This window comes from Psittacula echo (genome assembly GCF_963264785.1).
Source record: "Psittacula echo genome assembly, chromosome: 6".
NCBI classification, from domain to species: Eukaryota; Metazoa; Chordata; class Aves; order Psittaciformes; family Psittacidae; genus Psittacula; species Psittacula echo.
In genome coordinates this window covers 17,392,615-17,415,264 of record NC_137743.1, presented here as the reverse complement: position 1 = coordinate 17,415,264, position 22,650 = coordinate 17,392,615, and the positions used below count along the sequence as shown (strand labels likewise).

Genomic DNA, 22,650 nt, shown 5'->3' with positions numbered 1-22,650 from the left:
CCAAGATGCAGTACATACAGCCAAGTTGTTTGTTTGTATGTATGTATGTGTTGGTGCATCTTTTCTCTGGTACAATTTGGTAATCTGCACTGCTTCACTGACCACAATAATTGCTGTCTGAGCATTTTCCTGTTCCTGCTTAGGAACAGGAAAAATACTTTTGTCTGTAGTCTTTTTTGTTTTCATATGTTTCCATCTTCTAAACACTGCTTTCTTCTGTTTCTTGGATAACTGGAATTGCCTAACACTATGGTCTGGGAACAGAAATATCACCAAAGTCCTTCTCACCCACAAGTATAGTGCATTTGAAATATCACCCTGAAAAAAAGACAGTGAAGTGATCAATGAGATGGGGGACTTTCTAAATAGAGAAATTATCATCTTATTAATTAATAAAGTAGAAAACTACTATTTGAAATAATAAGATAACATTTTATGACCAAAGATAAAGAGTTTAATGGAATACTCTCTTTTGTGGAGAAAAATTACTCAGATTTGTAACTATAGCCATGAATTTTTTCTGTTATCTAGCACTGCAAATTTTTTTAATTGTTGCAAAGAATATATTTACACGGTAACTTTAATTGCATGAAGACAGCAAAAATGTAGCTGATGAACAGGAGTGTGACAATGTATCAGTGGATTATTTTTTTGTATATATCCTACTTCAAAGCATTTATTGCTGTAATACAGCATTTAAAAGAGGTACTTCATAAGTTTGTAATCATAAAAGTCTGCGTCTTTCTACTCCCAGAATATACTGAAAAAAATTCTACATTTAGTATCAAACATTGGGTTTCAGAATAACTATTTCTACTTTTTTTCTGTCATCCTTTCAGATTTAAAATATAAAGGGAACTAGGGAGAAGTGAAAGAAGAAGGAAAATTTGATAGAAATCTACATGTAAATAAATGCATATATGTGAAATTTGAATATTTATTGTATTGCAGTAGTACAAAGCAATCTGCTTTATAAAGTATTATCCCTTTTCATTGGACATTGCTATAATAAAGAACAAGAAGAAGGTCACTGCATTGAGGAAATCACAATCTAAAATATTTGGGATTAAAGTTTTTGATGGTTAGTTTAGAAATTATATGCATAGATGATAGTCTTATGAGATTTTAATTTCTGAAAACTAGTAGATTTTTACCAGCATCTACAGGATGGACTTGGACTTGGGTACTTAAACCTTCTCTGTGTCACAGAGATCTGCCTGGGGTTCTGATTACTTTCGTGCTTAAGCCTTCCTCGAGGTCGGCTAACTTTCATAATCGTGTTCACAGGAGAATTTCCCCTTTTATGAAAAAGACTCCTCAAAGTATCATGAGCCTCTAAAGAAATTAGAGATTGCTATTATTATTCTTATTCCTGGTGGAACTGACACCGCCAACCCTTTCCTGAATCAAAGTTCACGGAGTAAATTTATTTAAGTGTGGTACCTTGGAGTGTTTTATCAGCTCAGCGAGTGATGTACTGTTCATATGTGTGCAGATGGAAGCACCTACTCACACCCATTTGCTTGCATTTATCTTCTTTAAGGCATCTGATGCAGGCTGATGTTACAAACATCACATGAATTAGACCTTTGATCTGACCCAGGCTTGCTTTACTTTAAGCCACCCAATACTCAATAATATTGGAATAGAAAGAAATGGCATAATAAAGAAACAAAATTTTGGGCTTAGTATAGAATAAATTTTCTCTTAGTATAGAATAAATAAAATAGAATAAATGCCCAGGTATCTGTTGGAATTAAGACATGGGCCTGAGTTTCAAAACATTCTTGATACATTTGTTGTGAATGAGCAACACTTCAAATCTACACAGAAAGTGGGGCTTTCCCAGAAACTGCTGGTCTACTCTGTAGACTCTGCAAGATACATTGTAAGTATAGATATATACTGATATGTTGGTTTTTATTTAGGCTGGTTCTGGACCATTTACATCTCTAATCCTGAAGAACTTATTCCCATTATTCATTGTGATTAACAGAGGATATGATACCATATTCACTTTGATGATGGTAGAGAAGTGTTGCTGGAAAGACATCATCTGTAAGGCTCTTGTCTGTGATCTAAATTAGCTATATTTGCTATTTATTTGTCAGTGTTTTCTTAGAGCTGCCTGCTAATGGAGGTATATCACACGTTTAGTGCTGCTTTTAGTTACAAGGCAAAATTGTCGAAATTTTGGTTTTATCTGTAATTTTCAGTAAATCCCTGGAAAAATATTACATAGCAGAGGATACCTGTAAGACTGTACATATGAATCACATTTCTATTTCTTTAAAAAGAGAAAATAATGACAGGTAGTATTTGCCTTTGAATTTTTTTACAGGGTATATTTAAATCTGCTTGTGGGCTACATGTGGACAAAAAACATCTAGTTGTGAATAATGTCTTAAACATTGTTTGTACCAGTGATACAAAAGGAATATAGCTGGTAGTTCATGCTGACATTTCAAGCAATACAAACAGTTCTTTCCTGTCTGTCATCTTGAACTGTAATATTTATTCATTAAAGCAAGAGCATGTGTATGCCTTATATTCCTGTGTATTTCTTCAGAATTTTATTGCTTGAGCCAGCAGAATGAGATAAGGAAGATATATACTGATAAAGGTAATTAATTGTATCAGCCAGATCAGCGATTTAGAAAAGGATCTGATTACTTTTATGAACTGTATCATAAGGCAAATGAACTGAAATGGTAATGTATTTTTAAGTTATTGTCTGTATTCTGAGAGCTCTGTAAAATACTAAGCCGTGAAACTGGGCAGTGAGGAACTAAATAGGAGAAATGACAGAGCTGTGGTAGCAGGTGTCTGAGGAAATTGAAGTGCCAGAATTGTGAAGAAGAAACTGAGACTTCATGCTCTGTCAAGGATATCATTGGAGAGTACCTGAAATGTGCAATGGCAGTGGGTAGAAGACAATGGAAAATAGGAGAACCAGTATAAGAACTGTAAAATACATAACCTCCTTTTTTCCCCCCAGAACTCTTGACTACTGGGGACAGGAGAATGTCAGGCATGAGTTGTGGAAGAATAAAATAAACTATTATTTAAACCAGACCAGGCAATACTGTTCCATCAGAATTTTTAGCTGCAGTCTTAGCCCTGACCAAGACAGATTTGGCCAGGAGACTGAACAGCCTCCCTACTCTGGAGAATGTCCTTTCATCCCTCTGTATGAAGAGAGGGACTCTTCATCAGGGACTGTAGGGGTAGGAAAGGGATAATGGGTTCAAACTTAAACAGGGAAATTCAGGTTAGATATAAGGAAGAAGTTCTTTACTGTGAGGGTGGTGAGGCACTGGAATGGGTTGCCCAAAGAAGTGATAAATGCTCCATCCCTGGCAGTGTTCAAGGCCAGGTTGGACAGAGTCTTGGATGACGTGGTTTAGTGTGAGGTGTCCCTGCCCATGGGTGGGGGGCTGGAACTAGATGATCTTAAGGTCCTTTCCAACCCTAACTATTCTATGATTCTATGATTTATTTGCATACTTAATGCAATTTCTGCGTTTAGGCCAAGTCTTTGAAATGCATATTTTTTTTCCATGTTTATGAATTCTATAGGTTGTCACCTGGAGCTGTACAGGCTGTTGGGTTTCAGGTCTTGAATTCTGCTGCATAAAGGGATGCTGTGGCATTCCTACCAACTGTACTTCATCTTTTGCCAGGCCAGCTGTGCTGAACAGCCTCTCCTGAAGCTGTTTCAAGTGGCTGGTTGTTACAGCACCAACTGTCTGGCTTGCAGCTGCAACAGGCCTTCCTGCCACAGTCCCTTAAGTTCTTGCAGCTCAACTTCTCTACTGTCCTTGTCTAGCTGACCCCATTTTTAAGCACTGCAGTTTTCATGGCTGAGTATCTTACGTTAACCATTTACCTGTTCTCTCATCATTTCTGAATTGAAGAAAGTCTGAATGAAAGGGTTTAATACTTTCCTTCAGTATCTTAGAAATACTGCATCTGCCGTCACAGCACAAATGTATGAACTAATGAATGAAGCTCTGCATGCTTATACAAAAGTAAAATAAGGTTATGTTTTTCACTCGTTTTCACAGAAACTAGTCTAAAGGGAGAAGAATGAAATGTCTGTGCTGCAGAGAACATTAATGTGTGTCGATAACAAGCTGTAAATTAAATATTGTATTCCTTTAAAAAACTGAGAGGACTCCAATTTGGAGATTTGGAACAAAATGAGCCAGGACATTTGCTCTGTTTTGTGCCCAGTGTGTACCTGAGCTGGGGCACATATGGAATTCTGCTAAAATGAGATTATAAATTAATAGTCCTTCACACTTGATTGCTTGAATGAGCCAGAAGTTATTTTCTTGTGAGTTGGAGTCCCAGGTGCAGCTCTTTCTGACTACCAAATATGATTTTATAAAAGGGAAGAAAGACCAGTGAATTAAAACTACAACAACCTCTTCTCTGTGGTCTCAGTACAGCCATGTAATAAAGAAAAGGAAAGCACATCAACTGACAGGGTGAAAGAAGAAGATTCTGTCCATATATATAATGATGGTGATGAACCAGTTTGTGATTTTGGGCTACAGCTTCCATTTCTGGTTCTCCTTGTGGCTTTGTGCACTAACATCAGCTGGTCTGTGATTTAAAAAGATGACTTGTTTGATTTTTGGTACCAACTTGAGATGCTGTGCAACTCATATTCTATTACTATTTAGGCTGCTCTAGAGTCATACTAACAAAGATAAATATTTCTACTTTCACTAAAACTTAATGAGGTGAAGCTACTGCAGACCTGGCTCTCTCTACAGCTGGACCAGCATATGCTTTTTTTCTCAGAGGCTGATCTACTCTTTCTCTTCAAAGAGAGTTAAAAGATATCTAGTATTATTTAACACTAGTTTGTTACACTTATCAAAAGTGTCAGTGATTTATCTTGCTTAACATCTCTAAAAATGAGCATAGTGTTTCCAATATTAAAGAAACACTTCTATAATTATACTGTTAACTCACCCCCAAGTGCCATTCTGTAGATGCCTAAACATAGTAGGGTACCATGAAAGGAAACTGGGCAAGACTGAATAATTTGAAAATTTTCTAGTTTAGAAGTTGTTCTGAACAGGCTCTAGAACAGGGTGTGGTGGAAAATCCTGGGGGTGAAGAAGAGGAGGAGGATGCTCTGGAGATGGTTCAGGCTTGTTCTGATTTATATATTATATATACAGACATAAACCAGCTAAAATTGCAACTCTGTGTGCCTCTCTGTATTTTCCTAACTGGGATAGGGAGGGTAGGGAAGATACTCAGACAACTTGGAAACTGGTTTCCATCACAAGTGTTGGTAAGAAAAATAGAGATTTCTTCTGATATCTTCATATCCTATCAGTTCTTTTGATGTCTAGATAATATCAATTGGTATTTCACTGTTTAAGAGTGGGATTATATTCAGTAAGAAGAGATGGGAGAAAGGACAAAATTATTTTTTATTATTGGAGTTTGTGGGTGTAATATTCATTAAAATGGAAAAAACCCTCTGACAATGTATCTGTAACCCTGAGTTGCCCTTCAACTGAACATGTTGCTAGCTTGAATGGCTTCTATATTGGGTTTGCTTTTCATCCCACCTAGAACACCATTAATGTAACTCCACCCTGCATCTCCATGTCCAGTTTTGAATGATAGTTTGTTTGAAAATGCCTTCTGTGTGGTTGCAGTTGTAGGAGAATATGATGTACAGAAATAGTTTCTACTTTGTACTATATTCTTTATGCATTATTGTCGATACAAAAATGCATAAAATACAAGTTCGCTGTTTCTCTATGGAGTTGCATTAAATGTTATTTGACATAAATAGTGGACAGCATATTTTGCCAAATAGAATATAATAATTTTTTTGGCAAATCCCAAAAATATGACAAAGCTTGATAAAATTAGTACTAAGGAATGCCCAGTTACAGATTTATAGTATTGGAATGTGTATGTCTGTATTCACCTGACTAGGTAGTTTTTTTGACACAAAGCTGAGATGGGAGAAATGCTAACATACTGTGATACTGTAAGAAGGACAGGGATCTGCTGGAGAGAGTCCAGCGCAGGGCAACTAAGATGATTAAGGGAGTGGAGCATCTCCCTTATGAGGAAAGGCTGAGGGAGCTGGGTCTCTATAGTTTGGAGAAGAGGAGACTGCGGGGGGACCTTATTAGTGTATATAAATATATAAAGGGGGAGTGTCATGAGGATGGAGCCAGGCTCTTCTCAGTGGCAAACAATGATAGGACAAGGGGTAATGGGTATAAACTGGAACACAAGAGGTTCCACTTAAACTTGAGAAGAAACTTCTTCTCAGTGAGGGTGACGGAACACTGGAACAGGCTGCCCAGGGAGGTTGTGGAGTCTCCTTCTCTGGAGACATTCAAAACCCGCCTGGACACATTCCTGTGTAACCTTATCTAGGTGTTCCTGCTGTGGCAGGGGGATTGGACTAGATGATCTTTTGAGGTCCCTTCCAATCTCTAACATACTGTGATACTGTGATGCTGTGATACTATGATTAAACTGTGGTCTCAGGTTCAGATCCACGTGGTGTATGGTGATGCTACAAGGCTTCTAAAGCTGTGATCTTTCCATTCTTTCATTGTTAAGCTTTCACAAAACATTTCAATATAGAATACCAGTTTGGCCTGGCTTTAGATCCAAGATAGCATGGTGAACAGTTACAAGAGCAGAAATGATCTTCCTAAAAGATCTTGGAACACAGTATGCTCCTGAGCTGTGAAGGATTTTCCTCCTCAAGTAACTGGTATCATTGCAAAAGTCTCAATTGCTTATGGCAGAAGGAAATAAAACTGCCATAATGCAAGTGTCTGTTGCCCCCTTTCTGCTGCAGGGGTGTAATAATCTATTACTATAAAAGAAAGCAAGATGGTGTTGCTTTGCTGAGCAAATATTTTCTAGATCCTCCTGTAAACAGGAGACTATCCAGAATTAATTCCAATCAGCAGGCAGTGGCTGCCTCTGTAAATGTTTGATGCCTGAGTAGACTTTTGTTATAGCCTTTCTATGCTAAAAATGGGTATATAATATATAAAATATTATTTAAAGTCAAATGCAGGTTGGTGGGTTTCTTTTTATCTCCTTTGGAGGGTATATAACTACCAAGGAAGTGCCCTGTATTACGTTTTTATGACATTAGAGTGCTTATGTACTGGAAACCTCTTCAGGTCTCTTTTAGGTATCATTTTAATTGGGTCACCGCTGTATGAAGAGGTATCTGTCTTTTGAATTTGCAGCCCTGGCCTTTTCCAGTATTCGGAATAAGTGGAAATTTTTAAAATGGCATTTAAGCTACAGCAAAAACTAAGGAAAGCAAGGAACTAAATCTACACACTTAGACATAAAACTTTCAACCTGATTCAGCACTGGTATTTGAAAGATATAGGGTAATTAAAAATCCATTATAGTATATCCCAAGGAGAGGGGAAAACCATTCCTGCTTACTAAGTGTTGGGATAGCAGTCACCTATCACCTTTGCTTTTTCAGCTTGGAGCTTTCTCTGGCGTGGGGCAAGTCCAAAGGCAAATTGTGACTAGATTTCTGTACTGCTGTACTTGCTTAAAGAGACAGTAAAAGCTCTTTGTCTTTGTTGTTTCTTAAGGAAACAGTGTAATTGTCATAGAAATCTCATTGGGTTTATTATTTTTTTATTAGGATTTGTCTTTGGTTAGGCAACACTGAAATAAAAATACAGGAGCAGGAAATCAAAATATTTCAAAGTGAAACTGAAAGTATAATGTTGCGCACCCTACATTTATTAACTAAGAATAAATTTAATAATAATGACTATAGAATCCTGCCTCCAAACAGGATTAGAAAATTTCTACATATGTAATTTGAATGTCATTGTAGCCTGTTAGAATTTTACTGATTTATTTCTTGACTCCACTTTTATTTTATTCTTAATTTTAGTTATTGTTGTAATGTTTATGCCTTCAATTATCCTGGTTTTTTAATGAGAATTGAAAACGTAACAGCAGAAAACGCATTATGTATGCAAGTGTTTGAGACAAAGCTTCTTGCTAGAATCACAGGCAGTGAGTTAAAATGCATTGACGTGTCTGACTAAACTGTGGAGAAAAGATGGATGTAAATCTCTGTCATGAGTAGAGTACAATTCATTTTATCAGCAGAGGCCTGTTCACCCTTTGAACCATTACTCTCTTTAGTTGCCTGCAAGCCTGGAGTGGTCCCTGACAACACAAGAGGTCTGTTCGGCAGCTGCAGTGATGGTAGTATTGGTCACTGCTTGGCCAGAAATATCTGCAGTATTCAGATGTCCCCAGTGCATGTATCTCCTGTAGCCCTGTGGCATTACAGCTGGGGAATGGGAACTCAGGAAGCAAGTTACGGCTTCCACTTGTAGTGCAGTTGTACAGTTTTCCTTACTGTTTTAAGACATCCAAATTCCTGATGCTTTTCCATTATAGCACCCCAGTGAGATAGGGAAATACTATTATTTTCACATTGCTGGTGGGAAAGAAAGCAGGGAATGCTAAAATAATATCACTGAGTTTACTTAGCCAAAGTAAGGTCTCAAATCCACATTTATGAAATCCAGGTTTAGTGATTATTGGACACTATTGCTTCAAAACACTGTGCCTTATGAAAACTCCCCTACTCAGCTACAAAGGTGTTCGGAGGAGATCCACGCCTTTGCATCTGGTGTGTGAAGAACTTGTCCATGGATTTAAATTCTGATAGCTGTGAAAAAGCTAAAAAGTTAATTTTCCACATTAGGTTGTTTGAGAATTTATCCCTATGTCTCAGGAAAAGACATCTGCTTTGCTTGCAAGGCAAGGATGATAAATTTCCATTGAGAGTTATTAAAAATTGTGAACAAATAAAAAAAAATATTAGAAACTAATCTAGAAATCAATCTTAATTAGAACACTTGATTTATGAATAGCAAACTTTTCTGCATATACTATAAAATCCTGGTAAAATAAACTAGTAACATTTTTCACAGCAGTGAAAATTGGTAGATGTTTATTTCAAGAAAAGGAGACCAAATGCTGCCCACACCATAATTAAGCAAAGTTTATAATTATGTGTTCCTTATCATAGCTCACTTATTATCTAGGATCTTCCATAACTACGTGTTGTTATACACAAATGGTAAACTCAAGGCTTGACATCTCATGCCTGATTTGCAGGTGAAGATTTCTCATTTACTTAGCAATCCAGCACATCCAGAACAGACTTCTGAATTTGCACATGTGACAGAGAGCACTGATTTTGATGAAAGATTTCAGTCCTGATTTTGCAAAACAGTCCCTAGAGCTCATGAGCTGAGAACAGAATTTATTCTGAGTTTGATCTGGGGTGAATTTCTAATCACATTAGCTATAAAGAAGGCCTTTTAATTTCATGGTCCCTGGGAGAGTGAAACTTGAGTAAGCTGAAAGCATTGTGAAACAACTTCTGGTAAACATCTGGTGTAGATAGCGTTGGACTATCTACACTGAGGTGACTGAGCTGTAATTATACTTCTTTCTTAAGATGTGCTTCCAAAGATGGCTGCTCATAATTGACATATAGCTTATATGCCAGTTTTGCTGAATACAGATAGGAATACCAATCTTATTTGCACTGCTTCTTAAAATGTTAAGTAGAGATAGCAAGACAGGCTGTTTGGAAAGCACTTAAGTTCCAGTATTACGAAATACCTGTGGTATGAGGTTGATTCTGCTATCTGTGCACTCTTAAAGAGTTCTACTCAATGTAGGTCGTGTTCTACATAGTGCTCTTCCTGGAATGTATTTTAACACTGAGTAAGTGAGTCCATAACTGTAGTTTGTGATATGTTTGAGACTTCTCCAATGGGAAGTATCTGGAAAGTGCTGTTGTACAGCCATTCTTGACAGTAAACTGGTTCAGTGTTTTGGATGAACCTAGGCTGTCAGGATGAGAGTATATCAACTGAGTCTGCAGTGTGGAGTGAAAAATACAAGTGGTGCTTCTGCAGGAGGAAGGGCTTTAAGCAAAGCTTAAGATTTCAACATGATGTCAGGACTGTTGAAAACATACAAACCTGTGAGAGCAGTCTGTTGCACAACCCTGGCAGCCACATTCCAAGAGGGTTTGGATTAGCTGTCCCTTTTGAAATCAGCACCTCTCTTCTGTTATTGTTTTTGGAAGTGGGGAAGGAAATCTTTCATTATTGCATTTCAAGGATAAGATAGGACACTAGCAGACATTGCACCTTGATAATTTCACCACTATATTCAGTAGCTTCTCAGAAGCAATCTGGGTAGACCTGTGGCTTAATGTGTTGATGGGAAGTAGTTTAGAGCAGGTTGTCATTAGGCTGCCAAAGTCAATATTAACTTTGAAATAACAGAACTAAACCAAAAGTAGTTACGAAGAGTTTATTTCAGAGTATCAAAACAGAATTGCTATGATAAGCTCTTCTCAGAGAAAACATTTTGTCTTTTTGCCCCTGTAATCTTTTCCCCCTTAAAGAACAGGTACAGGATTGACTACAGGGAAAAGAACCTTCCATTGAGTTAGCAGAGGTATTTGGTGCAGAAGTCAGGAAAACATATCCATATCTCCTGGTACAACTGTGATGGGATTTCTTAGCAGAATATAGAATAACTGCATGTTTTGGTTCACCGAGCATTTATAGCCTTCTAGACTCAAAATCTTTCTTAAGTAAAAGAACAGCAAGTGTTGTGCTAGTGAGAACTCGAATGGGAAAGGCAAGGAGCTTTTGATGGTGACATGTCAAGGGACCTTCTGTCTAATGAAGTCTTATAAAGAAACTTCACAACAGGCAGAGACTTGAAGCACCGGCCACTGCCAGGAGAAACTCAGGATTTTGGTCTCACCTTGTATGGTAATTACTACTTTTTTGTTTATCTGTCTATAGTGTTTTGGTCCATTGGGGATTATCTGCTGTATGAACACCTTGAACAGGCCTGTTCATCTGACTTAGGTGGATCAATGTAGACTTTTTCCAGTTAAAACATGCAAACTATTTGAGTGCTAGAAACTCAGGCAATTTTTGCAATAACAAGTAGTAAGATGTGAGAGCAACAGATTTTAGACTGAAAGTTGATGCTAGGGATATGACATTTATGCTGTGCATTTAAGAAGTTTTATTATATTCATGTATACCATAGGAACAGAGGTCACACCCTTGCTTAACTTCATATTCATACTCTATATCTTTTCTCTAAAAATGTCCCATTAGTCTTAATTGCTTTGCAAGAACGTCCTTTGATATTTTCCTTACTTATCTATTAAAACAAACTCAAAACAGTTTTTTGAATCCCACTCTATTGGTAAGAAACTGGAGGAACTTGGAAGCATTTTTACCCATTAAAATCCTATTCTTATATCTATATAAATAAATATAAAACTTTCCCAGCTAGGAGCCACCCTTTCCTCCCCCCCCCCAAAAAAAAAAAAAACAAAAAACACCTCACCACCACCAACTACATGGAAATAATAACAACCATTATGTGAAGCAGGGCAATTCACTTCCTACTGAACCGAACTCTTGGTGGTTTCATTGGCTCATAGATAAAACTCCCAAGCATTATTTCTGTGCAGTAACACAGGATAAATAATATACCTGAACATTAAGGATATCCTTCTAAATTAACTTGATTTGTCACCAATTACATGAAGGAGTTTTGTAACTGTTATACCTGTATTTGCTTATTCAGTATTCTATTTAAATTGCATTTAAACTACTTTCAATATAGCACTTGGTTAATTTGATCACTTAAATTGATCCCTAAGCAGCAGATGATCTTCTGAAAATTTGGCCTTATACAGTATACAAGCAAAGAGCTTTTGTATTCTGTAAGAAGTTGAACTTGTACTTTTCCCTACTATAAAGGTTGTCCCTGTCTCTTTTGAGGAAAACTATCACACAGCAACTGATGCAGAAGAGACTTTTTTGTCAGCTGATCTGAACCAGAGTCATTGTGAACCTTCTATGATCCTAAACCTGAGGAAGTTATACCCACATCAGTTAATGCCCTTTACATAAGCAGGTTTCAATTCTCATTTTCCTTATTTATTAACAGAGAAACTGTCAGAGTACAATAGAGTATTAGTCATTTAATGGGGAACCAGAAAATAATGAGAAACTTACGGCTGGTGCATTATTTTGAACCGGCTCAGCTCATAATCTGATATATTCTGAAAAGAGAGAAAATAGGTTTCGTATTTTAAATCTATACAATCAAGACCAATTAAGTGAATTTCATGATATTTTTAATAGGGAACTAATCAAAGACCTAAAAAATAGTTTTTAGTTTTGAGGCTACATGGTTGTCTCATCTTGGTTAATGTTTAACTTTTTATTACTGGCCTGTTGTAACCTTTCTGGAAAGCTGGTAGCTTCATTGTTGAACTGGAATTTAACAGGGCATGGGGCTGATTAAATTACACTGGTTAATGAATCATTCAAAAAAGTGATAAGCAAGCCATTTTACATGGTCTCTTTCCAGCTCCACCACAGAATTTCTTTGGGATTTTTTACTGAAGTCAGCAGACCAGTATAACAATGGGTGAGTGGAAGATTACTTTAACAATGGTTTGGAGACTATTAACTCCCAGTTAGGTTTGTGTAGCTCCATATACCTTTCATTCAGCATGCCAAAGTCCATGCATCACACTAAAGCAGTAGGAGTACTTCCAAGCTAGTGCGCAGCTTGCAGCTGAACTTCTTATTTCACAGTTTTAAGCTAGTCTAATGTATTTTCCTTTAGTGCAAAATTTCCAGCAAAATCTCTGGATTGTACTCAGAACAAGTGTGTGATTGCATGGTTTCAATCCAGAAACCTGCTAATACTGCAATGCCCTCTTTCTCAGCATAGATTTCAACAGGAGATAGGGCAGGCTGAAAACACATCCATTTAATCGATACAATTCTAACCCTCCTTCTGGTTTTGACAGGAAGAGGAAATTAATTTGCCTTTTTCCCCAACAAAACTTCCTAAGCACACCTATAATAGATGTGAAACCTCTGAAACAAATACTTTCCAGTGATTTCAGTGGTACTGAGTTCATGTTAATATGACTGATGTTTGGCCAGCCCTAGCTGTTTTTCCCCCAGCTATCAGACCCATTCCAAACTGTTTTGCCTTCTCTCTCACCACCTCATCAGCATGATAGATGAGTTTTTTATAAGGTATACAAAAGGAGACACTAATAACAAGCCTATGAGACAAGGAGATCAAGTGGAGTACATGTAAGATCTCAGAGAAAGCAGATTTCGTTGGTCTGTATTGAAATTCAAATGAATCTCTGCATACTTTGTTACATTTGTTGGGAAAATATTCCATTTCAGACAGTAGAGTACCCCCTACATTTAATACTTAGCCTGTAATTATACTGTAACAAAAGCAGCTGCATATCTTCATTCAGTGGGTATAGTAATTAGCAGGTGATTGAGCAGATCTAGAAATCACCAAATTCCTGAGGAAATCTAAAACTATATTGAACTGTCTGGTTGACATAGGCCATCTGGGCTGTTCAGATTTTGTCAACTGTAATGGTGACTCACCAAAAATGCCCCTGCAGATCAATGACCAGAAATATTAGGGCCATTTCCTCCCCTGTTTCTGCACCTTCTAAGTAAGAGGAGGAGGCACTTAAGCTCCTTGTAAGGATTCGACTCTTATTTGTTGCTTTTTCTTTGCAAAATAGAATATTGAAACCTTAACTAGCCTGTATTAGGGTTGCTGAGGTATAATTGCTTGATGATTGCAGCCAAATAGCTTGTGTAATTCTCTCTGCCCTTCAAGCTGATGTTTGCCGGAATGTTCTGCTTAAGCAGCACTCTGCCGTAAGCAGCTATTTCCACACAGGCAAGTGCTGTGTTGTATGGTCAGATCAAGCACTTTTTAAAATAGGAATTGAGCTTGGTAGAGGAGGAAGCTAAGGATCTAAGCACTTCCTGTACTTGTGATGTTTTACAGAGAGAGTTTTAATTTGATTCTTTCTTTTCTTTTTTTTTTTTTTTAAATCTCTAAAACTGCCTTCAGTAAAGGGATTAAGCTACGAGCCTCCCTGAAGTTCAAGGAGATTGGCATCTATGGGTCCAGCTGAAAGCTGTCCTTCCTTATTTTTATGGTTTTTTTTTTTTTTTTTTTTTTGTTTTCCTTTTATTTTTCTTTCCAGTAAATTGAGCCATTGATTGCAACTAAGAGTTGCTGTTGCATTCTAGCAACAAAATTCTGGCCTAAGAAAAGAATACGGAAATATCTTGCAAACTCAGCACTTTCAAAATTACATGGCAGCTTCTGTAACATGACTAATTTTTCCAGGTTTTAATTGTCCATTGCTCCTGTTGTTGCTTTTGATGTATGTTGTTAGTGATTCATATTGGTGTGAATGGAATATATTGCAAATTAATATGCATGATAAAGAAGAAGTTACAGGGTTTTTTTTTTCTGAAGGGATTTGAGCTGCCAAATACGCAATGGGGAACTAAGGGAACATATTGGATTTCTTGGGTTTTTGTTTTTCTTTATATTTACAGTTTCAGGTTAGTGTGATTTAGAAAGCATATAAAAATTATGTTCTCTTCAAACCTGCTATTGATTTTTTCTTTTCTACTGGCCGTTTCATTCACCTGACATCAGCGTTTTCAGTAGCTTACTTAGCTCAGTAGCTAAGTGTAATCAAAACTCCTAGCTTGCAGATCAAGCCAACCACCTTTGTTCTGCAGATAGCATCATGGAAGGGAAGAAATGCTGCAGTAGTGCAAATGTTTGAGGTGCGTCTCTTGATCCTTTACTCGCAGAAGCATGTCTTGGATCTGAGCCTATCCTGCTGTAGCTGCTTGCCAACACTGATGCTAACAAAGGGGAAGCCTTATATCAAAAGCAAAGAGAAGCCAAATTTCTGTACGATCTGGAGCTGCAGACCTGTAAGTACGTTTTATGCACTTTTGTCTGGAAAAGTTTAGACTGACTCATGCATGTGGACTTCACACGGTGAACTGACATGTCTGAGGTGCTCTAGTTATGTGCACGTGCTTCACAAGTGGCCGGCACGTGTGCATGCGGCTTACATGGCCTTAGCTGGGTGGGATTTATGGCATCTTGCAGACCTGGGGACATACAGAGGATGACTGGCAGGTTGATAAGGGATAATAAGCATGCAAGTGACTCCTGGTTTGAGAAAACAGTAAATGTGGTAGGAAGGTCAAGAGAATTTGGCTCTGACGTGGGATAAAATGTTCTAACACATTGTGAAACGTATATGACACGTTCACCTGCCCCAGTCTTAGCACTCCTCTAAGGAAGGTTTCTATATCATAAACATGGCTGTCAGAAGGCATGGGTTTTGGCCATACACATTTGCTTTAGAGATTTTTTTTTGTTGTGTTTTCACAGTTCCTAGCTGAGGTTGTGCTAAGGGATATTTTTAACAGTTACTGCCTCAAAAAAGATTTCATATGTCTTTGAAGAAGGCTGTTGGTACAGTTGCTCATATAATACAGTCTTTTCGGCCATATTTTGAAGTTCACAGAACACATCTCTTTCCTCTTCCTTACTTTTCAGCCCTTTCTTGTAGGTAAGCACCTGTATAAGATGGTTATAGCTGCCAGGTGCAAATAATACCCTAAGCAATCCAGGAAAGCTGTGAAGGATCAGTAGGGGCTTGAAGAGGCCAAATTTTGGTGTGAATGAGGATGAGAGGATTCATTTGAATTTACGATAAATATACTGTGTTGCTAGGTAAGCTGTCAATATCTAGGCAGTAAAGCTGCATGTAAGGTGACAGGATTGTTATTACTTTACAATAATGGTGAGTTACAGCCTGTAGCATGGCCAGTTCTGAGAATTGACCAGTTTGGAGATGCTTGCTGTGAAATGAGTTTGTTGCCTTTTTGTGTGTGTGTGTGTGTATATTTGAATATAATTTTGTGTAATGATTTTGGTTTCCCTTCTAATTTTCTTTCTTTTCCTTTTTCCTTTTTTTTTTGGGGGGGGGGGGAGGGGGAGGTTAGCAGAATAAAGACCCAAATTTACTTGATATAAAACAATTTAAAAGTTGTTATGTCAAAATAAATGCATAATAGAAAAGCTCTGTATTCAGTATGACCAAGTTTGTTAAGACCTGTTATGTTTATGGAACCTCTTTGGTATTGACAAAAAAACCTGCAGGAAGCCAGGATTAGGAGGAATCTACAGCTACATTTTTCACTTCCAAAAGACAGAAATTTGGAGAGTAAATAAGAATGATCTACATTTAGGCAGTCGATAGGAATAAAAATCTGAAAAATCATAGAATTGTAATAAGCCATGTTAATGATATCTCTTATTAACTGGCATAGTAGACTGTATTTAGGAGAAGATACAGCATTTCTTAGTAAAAATGTCCTTACGGAATATAAAAATATCTTTGTGGAATAAGAATAAGATCTCAATGATGGCCTCTAGAAATACAATGTGAGCTATAGACTTGTGGTATCTGGCAGATACTGCCAGGGCATCTCAGACTGAGTAAATAATGGAATTAATGCATAGAGGAAAACTTTATGTACTTTTTCTTTGGATAAAGGAGAACTCTGCCCCATAGGGTTTGGAAAAAAGCGCAGGTGACAAGAAGGTAAATAATGTGTGCAATCCTTAAAATTAAAAGTTGGCACAGAAAGAATGGAATAAAAAAGAAATATGTTTCTATTGTGAGCAGAGAGTACTTTTTTTAGGATATTTATCCATTTTGAAGTGTATCAAACTGACATCTAGTGGTAGCAAGAGCACTTTTTGTGCAAAGTGGTTTTATAGTGAGACCAGTTTACATAGCAGATTAACAGGTTATAACTGCATTATATATTAGATTTTTGATTCTCTGTACTTTACCCTAACTCAAATCCAATTTCTTTGTTTTACAGAGCATTTTAATTGCATCTTTCTCCTTTTACTAATATCTGATTGATATAATTCAAGGTGGTGGTGTCTGTCCATCTTTACAAATGCATGGACTCCTGCTAAAGAAGTGTCATTCTGATGAATAGTTTCATTAGAGAGGAAAAGGTTGGAAGGAGCATTAGGAATAAAATATTCCCATCCAGAAAGCTGAGGATAAGGGTTAAAGAATCTCTGCAGGGTCACCAATGAAATTGTTCAGCAGTGAATTTTAGACCTGTTATGAATAAACAGGAGAAGTCAGGCTTCAGAGCTGTGATGCATGTCTCAGGTGTGGCATTACTCACAAGTGTAAGCTTCTCTGGGAGAGGAGGCAGGACTTTATGACCAAAACTGAAATCTCATGTGACCTGAGGCAAGGTGTGTGGGATCTGAATCAACAGAGCATACAGGCATGTACTTCAGTCATTCCTTCCCAGTGAAAGCAAGAATTTGCTGGAGTCTGTGCTTAACTGTTTTTTTTAGTCATGGTTGGTATCTCATTTCTCATCCATGCTATTATTCAAATAGTATTTTAAAAAATATTTTTCTTACCTATATTCTTCCACATTTGTTCTAGCTTATTCTGGTTTCAGTGTCTTTGAAGAAAAAGCCCTTGCTAAAATTCTGCCTGATAACTACCCCAATGAGACTTTAATTTAGCTTTGCCTCCAGTACCATTACATACACAATAGGTTAATTGCTAATAAAGAGGAGAAAAAGAACAAAGCTGCTAAAAAAAGAAATATTATTTAAAAATTATTTTGAAATAATGGTTTAGGGGTGCCGTATCTATGGTCAAAGGATGCAACTTAAAATGAACATAGAAAAATTTAAAAGCACCATTCAAATCTGTATTCCAGATAATAAATGAATGAGATCAGCAACAGCAGCATGGGTGAAGACAGAGGCAAATCTGAAGGAAGAAGGAAAGGAAATATGCTTCAATGAAAGTGTAATTAAGAGTGGGGGAAAAAAAAAAATCATCAGTTTATTTTTTTTTTTTCAGGGTTGGCAGTTTGTGGTGGGAATTGTCAAACTATATTGGCCATTTTTTGCTTGTAAATGTTTATTTTACAGTCTTCTTGGTTCATAATACCTGTTTGAAATATCTCAGAGGTAACAAATGTTGGTAGAATAATTCTAATGAAACATAGCTCTCTGCAGTTTCAAGGCTGAGGTGAATCATAATATGCTGCCTCTGTCATTCTGTCTCTGTTACTTTCAAAACATGGTGAATCATACTTGTTGAACATAAATGTTGATATTCTGCAATGAAACTAAAGTCGTAGTAACAGAAGTGGTATAAGAAACAGCTGCTGTCATTTCAGATAGGTGAGCCTACTGCTTTAACCTGGAAGCAGAGATGAGCAGGAATCCTGTTTGATGCAGACCTGCTCTGTAAGGAGAAGATTATTTGTTAGGAGTTGCATCAGCCAGAACTGGATGATACAGTTTTATCTAACCTGAAGCTGGTAATCCAGAGCAGGTGCTTAACACTTCTAATATACTTCTGACCTTTTGAGTCTGAATGTGGGAGCAGTTGCAATGACACGAGGCCAATTGTTATGTGCAGAGTCACTCTGGCTTTGCATTCACTGGGGCTTTTCCTTACTGCTTAGACCGCAAAGCTTTTCCAGAGTAGTGAAAGCATTAAGGATAAGTCATGCTAGTAATGCCAGAATTGTTGATATAAATATCAATAAGACCTCACAAAGTACAAATGAATTTGTGTTGGTAGGAAGGGGAATACATGTAGGAAATGCTTGTTGTAGATAGAACTGTGGGGATGAGATTCTTTGTCAGCCATCAGGAAGTGCTGCTGGTATTTGTCCTCAGACATGGTTTAATTAAACAAAACTGCTTGTCTGATGTGTTACTAAGAGCTGTGTTCATGTTACAGGGGGTTGAAATCTAGATGTCTATCATGCTGGAAGGAACAGTAGAGTATTTTATGTTTTTTAGGATAGTTAAGTTTATTTTAGTACTGTTGATGGAGATCTGTTTGTTGTGTTGAGTGAAAAACAGTATTTTAATGAAAGATTTTATTACGTTTGTACTACATTGTACTACTGTATGGTTTTGCCAGAACTCCAAGGCTGAGGAGCCTGTGCTGCATATTCTTCCACATTTATTTAACTGCTGAGATGTCAGAAACTTTTCTTTTTAAAGAAAGATCTTTTCCTGCAGTAGTAGCTCAGTGAGTCCTTGTGGTTTATCTTGAGGAAGCTGCCTTTTGCAATAGTGCACACATTTAAGGTTAACCAGTTTTTGCTTTGAAAGAGCTCCAATACAAGATTAAACTAGTTGATCTTTTGTTCTCATATACGCTATGAGTGGGTTTGCCTATGATTTATTTGTTTATGACGTAGGATGTCCAGCCCATTCTATACCCCAGGAACTGCTCTTTCACTCTTGGCTATCCAAGACTTTTTTCGAACATGTTGTATTCAATCTTGAATGCTGAAAGAATGGTCCCTTGCTTGAAAGCTGTCTGTAGAAATAGTCTTGATTGAAGACAGTGAGTGTCCCGATTAGTCTTAGGCTAACCTGATGAAGAGATAAGAGGTTTCCAGGGTTCTTTCAAAAACTATATTGTCTTTCTCAATAACAGTGTAATGATCTATGAGCTGAGCTCTATGTTTTCATGTCGTTGCAAGGACATTTACTGGAACACAGAAAATAAAACCACTTCCCATATTTTTATAGTAATGCACTGCTATGTGCTTAGGCAAATTAAAATGTGTTTTAGTGTTTGAAAAAGGAAGCAAGCCACCATAGACAGAAATAATAACTATGACTACTAGAAATTTAGCCTCAGCAAAAACTAGCAGAGCCTGCTGATGATGTGGGCTGCAAGATTAGGAAGTCTTATTTCTTTTTTTGAGAAAATAGAATTCGGAAGAGCCAGCTGAAAGTCTTCTAGCAGAACCATCTATCTCTAAAAATGCTTCAGCAATTAAAACATTGTTTTGCAGGACTGCTTTCACTTCATCAATGATTAAGAGTCTATAAAACATTTTGGCAAAGTTTAATCAATTTATTTTGATGTTTTTAATATAAAGTAAAAAGACCCAAATGAGGCATGTTGGTGCTACTGCTTTAGTGGTTCCGAAGCATTTTATTTTTACTTTTGTGGGAAACTTGCAACTATTCGTTCTGATTCAGAACAAAGGGCAATATTGAAGTGTCAGAAGTTCCATTTTTGGCCACATTGATGAGTTAATAGCTTGGAAAATATTTCTAGTCTGTAGTCAAGATACCAGTGACCCTAGATAGCCAAGAAACAGGACATTCTGCAGAAGTGTCCTCTGCATGGGGCTCTGCTGGAAGCAAAACTGATGCTTTAGGAACTGGCCTTTCCCCAGGACTCAGCCCAAGGTGGGAATGCACTATGCTGTTGACCAGTTTTGGACCCAGTTTAATAGTGACATCTAAAAGGATTTACTCTGTCAGCTGCTTCTAATAACCTTGCCCTTTGAGAGGGCTCAACCATGTCTGCTGCCAGCTGCTTCTTCTAGCTACCTGAATCCTTTCCCAATAACTGCATGCAGGTGAATTGGGTCAAGTGGTGCCCTTCTGCGTCTAGCTTATTAAAACAAGCTGTTGTGAAAACAAAGAGTTCCTTGGCCATGTGGTTGTGTGCAGTTTCTTTCTAGCTCATCTTCTCCTACAAAATCTGTTTTTCTACCTGGTATTTCCTTAAGTGAGCAGACCTCTCCACCATGGATGGTCTTCCAGGCTCTTACTGAGGTGAGAGAACGGGGGCTCCTCCAGGATCCTCTCTACCTCTTATAGCATCTCTTGCCTCTAGATAACCTAAGCAAGTTTTATGGTAATTACCTTGTATCTTATTTCTAAGGGGGGGTGTTTGATAAGACACAGCTAACAGGGAGCCCTTCTGGTGCTCACTTTCTGATGCCAGCAGGTGTCACCAGGCAGAGCTTGGGGGAAGGAGCATGAGGCACCTGAACATCACAGTGGTTGCAGCTACTAAAAGGGCCATTCCTGCTCTTTCCCTTCTCCCTCCACTCCTGCTTTGGAAGAGTCTCTCCCATTCCTGTGCTTCTCTGAGGCTTTTGTGAATTGAACCATCTGTAAATTAAACTAGGGAGTTCCATTGAACCAAGGGTAGCTTCTGTTGAGAAAGAGAGGGATGGGAGGAAGGAAATTATTGGTGAGGAGACCCAGCCCCATCCCTGGCAGCATCTTTTTCAGCTGTCTGGGTTTCTGTGAAATCTTGTACTGAAGCTGTATTCCACAGCTGCTTTAAACCTCCTGGAAAGGTATATTCTCTGGGCACTGTGACTCCTCTACCTTCTCCTTGCTGTCACCAGCAGTTTTATGAGAAGCTGAGATTAGGGATGAGGTATGTCTGAAAAATTACCACACTAAAAAAACCCTGAAGTTTTGATGTTAATAGAACCTTGATGCACTGTCTTTGTGCCCAAATGATAGCCAGTGCTAGCAAGAGTGTGTCTAATGGGAACATGGAAGGGGGAACATTTCCCCTTTGCCCAGATATGAAATGGTCCCTTCAGTTAATGTAATTTTCTTATGGGGGGAGCAGAGGGATGCAAGAATTAAAATGATATTGGTGGTGGTATTTTCAGTATTTGAATATTGACTTAGGAAGTAATTAGTAGGAAGATTATTGTCTTGGCATGATGGAAGAGGCCGCCTCTGTGGACGATGCTCTGTGCACTGCATTGAAAAACAAAAGTCCTCTCTATTTCCTGCGAATAAAGTTTCCGTCCTCCTCTCATGAGGGAGGCTGAAAATGACAACAGGAAATAGTACAGCAGGAATCAATTCTCAGGTCACTAATAGCTGAGTCTAGCAAGGACCCTTGTTACTTGGGCAAAGTAACCATACTCCTAGTTAAATGCTGCTGTCCAGGACAAATAATTGAATACAGAGGCTCCACAGGTCTCTCAGGCTGTTGGGAGCAATGAAATCAATCTTGGAGAATCCCAGAAAATGAGGGACTTCAGGCCTTCAGCTGTTTCCTGCTGGCCAGGAGCCTGGGAACTGTGCAGAAGTGCTCCCTGCTGACACTTCCTGCAGAAGCAGCTGCTTTCTGCTTTCCTGCATCTGAACAAAACCAATAATTATAACAAGGGCTGGGAAACAGCTGAGCCTGAAAAGACTGTACAGAAGGGGTGTGAGAATTGTTTCTCCTCTCCGAACAGATACTATGGCAGAAGCACAGTATTAGCAATCTTAAAACTGCAACAGCAGTCTTAAAACTAAAGCCTATATATGAGAGTATTCTTTAAATATTAAGAAAGATCATATGCATAATTATAAGCACATTAAATTTCATCACAGGAATGAGAAGTCGCTAATCTTAATGTTAAGAATAAATGCCCTTGCAGAATTAGAAAACAAATGTGACTTTGTACATGCTCGGCAGCTCCAAATGCTCTAATAGCTGGCCACCTTCTATTTGGAAATAAACCTCATTCATAAGCTCCTTGCACATTTACATTGAAGTAACAATATTGTATGCCCACGCAGAAATCTGCTGAGCTACTTAACTTTGAAAGTATCCCCTGGATAGTGGGATAGATTTGCTATACCTTCCTTGATATTGCTCTATATTTTTGAAGTAGTGCTTTAGTTCCACGGTTCAGCTTCATTTTAATAACAACAGTGGTTGTAGCTACCTGGTGTAGATACTCTTTATAAAGTCACAAAAGTGTGGTGCATGTATAACTGTAGGCATCTTGAAAATGAGTA

The 22,650-nt window shown here is 37.8% G+C and overlaps 1 protein-coding gene across 1 annotated transcript in view; it reads right to left on the bottom strand.

Moving 5' to 3' along the window:
- BLNK (B cell linker) overlaps nt 1–22,650 on the bottom strand; it is a gene marked incomplete at its 5' end in the record, with an annotated part of 99,867 nt that overhangs the window by 56,491 nt on the left and 20,726 nt on the right. The window contains one exon of the mRNA XM_080621889.1: nt 12,138–12,184. Coding sequence (XP_080478015.1) covers nt 12,138–12,184 — 47 coding nt within the window. The remainder of the gene's footprint in view (nt 1–12,137; nt 12,185–22,650) is intronic.